The sequence below is a fragment of the Sinocyclocheilus rhinocerous genome, unplaced genomic scaffold, assembly GCF_001515625.1.
Source record: "Sinocyclocheilus rhinocerous isolate Xijiao unplaced genomic scaffold, SAMN03320098_v1.1 scaffold4964, whole genome shotgun sequence".
NCBI lineage: Eukaryota > Metazoa > Chordata > Actinopteri > Cypriniformes > Cyprinidae > Sinocyclocheilus > Sinocyclocheilus rhinocerous.
In genome coordinates, this window is record NW_015624610.1 from 71281 (window position 1) to 78755 (window position 7475).

General features: G+C 38.1%; 1 protein-coding gene across 1 annotated transcript; it reads left to right on the forward strand.

The window, feature by feature from the left end:
- Positions 1-424: 424 nt before the first annotated feature.
- LOC107745476 (uncharacterized) lies at positions 425-6735 on the forward strand. The gene is made up of 3 exons (XM_016559367.1): positions 425-452; positions 3152-3430; positions 5030-6735. Exons 1-3 carry the CDS (start codon positions 425-427, stop codon positions 6733-6735), a joined length of 2013 nt encoding a protein of 670 aa, XP_016414853.1.
- The last annotated feature ends 740 nt before the right edge of the window (positions 6736-7475 follow it).

The window sequence follows — 7475 nt, forward strand, 5'->3', positions numbered from 1 at the left end:
TTGCATTTATGTAGAAACGTTCTTTATGGTGTTTCTTAACAGAAATTCTCATTCATGCTGATTGCTGCAGTTTGTGTTTGTCACAAGTCAGCAAAAACGGTTAAAATGTCTATCCCACCCTGTCCTTTTCTCGTGTGTTTGGCGTGTTTCTGTCCTCCTCTAATGCCTGCCCACTCATATTTACATACTTTCTCTCTGCTTCGACATGAACAATCATCTGCCACACCCTACTGCAAAACCCCATGACTTACTCATGAGCCGCCACATTTACAACATCTCTAAATCATAGACTGTCCTATAATGTCTGTATATTCCGAGTAGAAGTATGTATTGATGACATCTGAATCACAACAAAGCCTTTTTTTAGTACTGCATGTTGAACATTTTAGGAATTTTGACCTCAACCGTCACATAGCTCCTGGCAATGACAAGGGCAGCTACCTCAACACAGGGTACAAAACATTCAGTGTTTTTCATACCCGTCCCACAACCGAGTGTCACAGACTGTTCTTTTGCTAGTGTTGACTGATGGTAGTTTTTGGAGAAAAAGTGTAGTGGTGTCATTAATCTTCCATTCAGGACTTATACTCCCATTCTACATCCATTCATACTTATAACTGTTAGTTATACTTAGTGCTGCCACTTGTTTAAAGTTACGGTGCCACTTATAAAAGGATTGTTTGGCTTTATCAATCACAATCACATTATCTTTTGATAACATATGTAATGATAATTGTTCATCTAAATGATATATAAGTTGTGTTAGTGTAAACATTATGGTTTTAGGCCGTTAACAGCAAGTGTCAAATGTTAATAAACGGCTGGTGTTACAATGCTGCCCTCTACTGGTGGAATCAATCAACATTTCGTGCTGGCTTATGCTGACACCTAGTGGTGTGGATGCAGCCTCAGGCAATAAACTAAAATTTCACTTACCAGTGCCATTGTCGGGTTAATTACGCAGGCAAAAGTGTCTAAAGTGTCCGAGATATTAGTAAATATCGTAAAAGTACCAAAAAACATATAAAAATATTCAATATCATACATTAAATGTCTTCTAATGTTCTATATATTTTTTTAAATTATCATAATTTTAAATATCATAATCTGTTTGGACACACAGTAACCTATTTATAACCTTTCTAAATTTATTTAGCACCAATAGAAAAAAAAGGAAGAGTTTCCCCTACTGAACATGCTTCGTCTGATTTAGTACTTGAAGTTGAAGTTACATTACAACGCAAGACAAGTTCAAGCTTCTGACTCATTCGCTAGCAACATTTCAGCTACTTGTCTATGATACATTACATCAGGCGCATTCAAAAACCTTTTAGACCAACTTTACATGTAAACGCTAAATATAAAGTCTGGTAGGCCTATAGCACAGAGATCAGCAAGTTTCAACTTCAACAGCAATAAAAAAAAGATTGATCACTCTTGAATTGTGTGAGATTCTCCTACAGCAGAAAACCAGTCTAATTCAAATCTATAAAAGAGGTTATGCTTTTTGCATGTGATTTGAAACATCTGCATTTATGATTTCACTAATAGTAATAATGAACCAGAAATAACTTAAACATTCACACACAAAAATATGTTTATTTTTATTTTCACTGGAGGTATATGAGTTATAGAGAAATGCACCTCTGAACTTAGAAGTATAGGCCTATTTATATCGGTTTTGAAATGGGTCTTTTTTACTTTCAGGGAACAGGAAGTGTTTTAAGTATTTGTTGGATTCTTGCTGTTTAGCGTGAACGTTCTATGAGCGGCTTATGTCGTCACAGAGCGCGATGTTTGAACTGAATGATCGGCGGTTAATCTTGTGCTGCTTCACTTTCTTCATCTGTTTTCACATCTGCAGCTGCTGGTGAGTCGACGAGAAGCTCGTTACTAATCTAACCTTTTCATATTGCATTAATGGTTTCATTTGCATATCAGTCATTTTAATCGTTAATTGCGCTTTCCGTATGAACCGAATTAGAGGCAAATCACGTTTCTTATTATGTAGATTTGTTTCCATGACACCCGAGGATGCAAAGCTAGACCATTAACTACTGCTATTTGTATTTTTTAATAAACATTTTCAGATCACTTCACTTCCATAAAAAACGTTTTGTTGCTTGTGATCTGACATGGCTGCATCAATAGAAATGTAATATAGGTTGTGATTAAAATACGTTTGCTGTATGATGATACAGACGCAAGGTGGCGCTCAGCATCTTGCTATTAACACAGTAAACACACACAAAACAGTGTTTTGGGGACTTTATGAGAGAGAAAATAGGGTGAAATTATTGTAGTATAAAACACACTTCAAAAACCACTTATTTTATTTTATTCAATGATCTAGTTTATTGCTTAGGTCATTAATATATTCAATGTATTTATTTATCAATTTGCAAGTTTTCATTCTTTTGCTGTAGGATCCTCCAGAAATGTTGCTGCAGAGTCAGAGATGTGCTGCTGAAAAGTCTGTGAGGAGTTGCAGACTAAAGATAAGAGTTGTAGACTAAAGGTAAGAGTTTTAAAGTACAGGTAAGAGTTGTAGAGTACAGGTAAGAGTTGTTGACTAAAAATAAGAGTTGTAGACTGAAGGTAAGAGTTGCAGACTAAAGATAAGAGTTGCAGACTAAAGGTAAGAGTTGCAGACTAAAGGTAAGAGTTGTAGACTAAAGGTAAGAGTTGTAGAGTACAGGTAAGAGTTGTTGACTAAAAATAAGAGTTGTAGACTGAAGGTAAGAGTTGCAGACTAAAGGTAAGAATTGTAAAGTACAGGTAAGAGTTGTAGAGTACAGGTAAGTCCTGTGAAATACAGGTAAGGTTTGTAGAGTACAGGTAAGAGTTGTTGAATACAGGTAAGTCCTGTAGAATACATGTAAGAGTTGTTCTCAATAGCCATTTTCAAATTGGGTGGTTATTTTGTTAATTATCATCTAGCCATAAATATTATAAATCAATTAGGCAGTATTTTTATATTTTCCGGCCAGAGGAGGATGGGTCCCCCCTGATGAGTCTTGGTTCCTCCCTAGGTTTCTACCTACATTTAATTTTGTCTTGGCTTGCTCACTGGGGGTTTAAGGCACTGTAATGCCGCCTTGAGGTTCCTGTCACTATTGGTGTCTTTGAGGTGCCTCTGTTAACCCATAAGAACCCGCGGTGACACGGGTGTCACAAACACTGGTGTCAGATGAAATGTGGACTTTAGGAAGGAAGAGGAACCAAGTGGAATTCGTCCCGGCCGAGCAGGATATTCTGCAAGTCGCAGAATCAAATAATCCTCCAGCCAGTCCCTCTCACAGGTACAGCCGACAGAACCAGGCTTCTCTTCACCTTATCAGTCCAGAAAGAATCAGCAAGACTGAATGTGGAAGCACTTCATGTCAGCGTGACTCTGTGAAGGCTTTGAAATCAGGACCTGAAGTTAATGGTGGGTAGAGGGTTCTGTGTTTTGGGGATTTTGAAGCTTTCCATGAACACATTTTTTCTGTTAATAGAACGCTTAATTATCAGTCTTCATCTTCATTTCAGACAGTGAAAGACAGCAGTCAGACATCATATAGTCTGATTTTACTTTTTCACAGTTTTCTCTTTGATAGATGTCTTTCTGTTGTTATTGAGTGTACTGCAATTCATTTACACTAGGCTATGTCTAGTTTCTGCTGACTCATCCTGTGAGCAGAATGACTCAATGCCCATACTGATTTACTGTGGCACTTATAGCATGTGACTGCACATAAACAATGCAAAACTGTTACAATGTCAAAAAAAGTCCAAAAAGAAATCAGAACCAGTCCTAATGGGATCAAAGAGAGTTTCTCTTAGAATCAAATAAGATCAGACTACATCAACTAAAATTGGAAGCACAATTACAGTTTTATATTTTAATATACTTAAAAATGTAATTTATTACTGTAATGCAAAGCTGAATTTTCATCAACCATTACTCCAGCCCTCAGTGTCATGTGATTCTTTAAATCATTCTTATATGCTGATTGATGGTAAATGTGATTTCACCAAGTACAACATGTTCCTGGAACAACATTCCAATCAACCAATCAGAATTGAGGGATAAGTTTACAGGAAATGTCAATTTTAGCCTTACAACCAGAGTTGGGTGCTTCTACACACTTGTTATTCAACCATCATTTCCCTCTGATTTTAGGGATAAATTATGGGTAGGGTTAGGTTTAGGGGTAGGGATTGGGTTAGTTCTATATTTTTGGACAATAATGTTGTCCAAAAAGATGTTGATCCAGGAACATGTCTTACTTGGAAAAATCACGGTAACCCTGATTTATTATCGATGTTGGAAACAGTTGCTGCTTAATGTTTTTTGGAACCCGTGATTTTTTTTTTTTTTAGGATTTTTTGATGAATAAAACGTTAAATAGAACAGCATTTATTTTAAATAGAAATATTTTGTAACAATATATATACTGCAATCAAAAGTTTGGGGTCAGTACATTTTTTATCTTTCTTTTTTTGGAAGAAATTTATATTTTTATTCAGCAAGGTAATGTTAAATTGATAAAAAGTGATGGTAAAGACTTATATTGTTAGAAAAGATTTCTATTTTGAACTTTTTATTCATCAAAGAATCCTGAAAAAGGTATCACAGGTTCGAGAAAAAAAAAATTAGGCAGCACAACAGCTTCCAACAATGATAAAATATCTGCATATTAGAATGATTTCTGAAGGATCATGTGACACTGAAGACTGAAGAAAAGGTTGGAGTAATGGCTGGGTAAAGGCTCAGCTTTGCATCACAGGAATAATTTATATTTTAAAGTATATTAAAACAGAAAACAGTTGTTTTAAATTGTAATAATATTTTACAATATTATGGTTTCCTGTATTTTTTATCAAATAAATGCAGCCTTGGTGAGCAGAAGAGACTTCTTTCAAAAACTGCAATTATTGTTATTATTAGTTAGGATTGGTTCCAAATTATGTTATCCATTAACATTCCTTCGGGATTTTTGACAATAGAGAATATTTGATAACACTTTCAGAACATTGCTTTCAGAACAAGACACTCAGAAGAAGGTTCAAGGTCTTTATGAGGACACATGCACACTCAAGAGAGAAAGACCACAACATCCAGCTAAAGTGCCAATGAAGCCGGTATTAAATATCCAGCATTTCACACTCAACCATGAACCTTATTCAGATTCACTCAGAGCCCCAATAGTATCCAGTTTGTCATCTGACAAAAAAGATGATCTCCAATTGGACTCTAAAAATAGCCATCTTAAACCCAAGGAGCAAGAGGACATAAAGACGACAAACGTGGTCCATGGCAGCACAACACCAGATACCACAGCTCTAAATGTACAGAACAATCAGAGACTGCACAGTGTGCTGACGCTGAACAACAACCACAATATCTGTGACCAGGATGCCGGGGGGCAATGGAAGTCATCTCTTTCATACTCCAAAACCGATAAAACCAATGAGTTTCCTGAACAAAAATCTCAGGCGTGTACAAATGAGACGGTCACAGACAATCCACTTATTGAAAACTTAATTCTGGAAGCGGTAAGTGTGGAAATAAGAAAGGCTGAGGATAGTCCGTCTTGTGATGTCAGTCTGTCTGAGATAGATGAGAAGTCAGAGGCAATTTCGTTTCATAGTGAAGCACTCGCTTGGTCTGAAGAAGAAAAGGATTATCTCGATGAGGAGAAGATTGAAGCAGCTCAAGCAAGTAGTTGCTCTTTAGTTTTTGCCGAAAAGTACACTGTGGTACCAGATGATTTGAACAATAAACAGGAAGAACGCTGTACACCGCCACGTTATGAAAGACAAGCGACTGTAGAGTCGACCCTGTCAGAAATTCTCTCTCCTGTAGATGAGGTTTTGTCTTACGGAAGTGCAGAACTCCCTCCATCCGTTAAAGGAGGAGCCGCATCAGGTCTTGACAGCTACGGTTGTCCTCCTCCTCCTCCTGCCTTTGAAATTATTACATGGACCAGTGAGGAGGAACTTCCAGCTCCACCTGATTCTGTGGAAGATCTCTCAATTAACAGTGAGAACCTCCCTCCTCTCCCTGTGGACTTCTCTCTGAAAAGAAAAGAGTCTCAAAGTCTAGACTCTAACAATCTGAGGGAAAAGGAGGTAAACGATGATACTAATGGAGCTCTGTGTGAGGACGCAGAGGAAAATGACTGTTCGGAGTACACTAGCTCACTTCCTGAAGATGTGAGCAATGAAATCTCAGATACATTGTCCTCATTTCCAATTGGAGACAGAGTTCTTGTGTGTAACTCCAGGCCGGGTGTGCTGAAATATAAAGGTCTCGTGGCGTTTGCGAATGGGTTTTGGGCTGGTGTTGCTTTGGATGCCCCTAACGGAAACCACGATGGAACTTTTAGAGGTGTGAAGTACTTTAGTTGCGACAAAAGCCACGGTGTCCTGGTCAGAGCTGAGGACATTGCACACATACAAAGAGAACATAGCAGTGATGTAGAGACGGGGGTGGATGAAGATCCCTTCTCAGATGAGGAGCCACCTAGGACAGAGAGAGATAAACAACAGAAGGCCACATCATTGGCAGATGGACGAAGAGGACATAGTCAGTGTCCTACTAGAGATGAGACCATACCTTCAAATACTACACACGCACGACAAAAAAATGAACCTCAGGAAGACACGTCAGATGGAGCAAGAAACCTTTCACATCCCTCTGAAATGCCCTCACCAAGAGTAAGCAACACCAAGCACTTAAAGGAATAGTTCCTCAAAAATGAAAATTCTTGAACCATTTAATCACCCTCATGTCGTTCCAAACCTGTTTGACTTTCTTTCTTCTTTGGAGCGCAAAAGGAGATCTTAAGATAAATGTAACTCTTTTGCATATAGTGGAAGCATGTACACTACCATTCAAAAAATTTTAGGTCAGTACGATTTTTTTGACAGTAGCAGTAGCATAAGACTTACAGTAGTATCTCACAGAAGTGAGTACACCCCTCACATTTTTGTAAATATTTTATTATATCTTTTCATGTGACAACACTGAAGAAATGACACTTTGCTACAATGTAAAGTAGTGAGTGTACAGCTTGTATAACAGTGTAAATTTGCTGTCCCCTCAAAATAACTCAACACACAGCCATTAATGTCTAAACCGCTGGCCACAAAAGTGAGTACACCCCTAAGTGAAAATGTCCAAATTGGGCCCAATTAGCCATTTTCTCTCCCCGGTGTCATGTGACTCATTAGTGTTACAAGGTCTCAGGTGTGAATGGGGAGCAGGTGTGTTAAATTTGGTGTTATCGCTCTCACTCTCTCATACTGGTCACTGGAAGTTCAACATGGCACCTCATGGCAAAGAACTCTCTGAGGATCTGAAAAAAAGAATTGTTGCTCTACATAAAGATGGCGTAGGCTATAAGAAGATTGCCAAGACCCTGAAACTGAGCTGCAGCACGGTGGCCAAGACCATACAGCGGTTTAACAGGACAGGTTCCACTCAG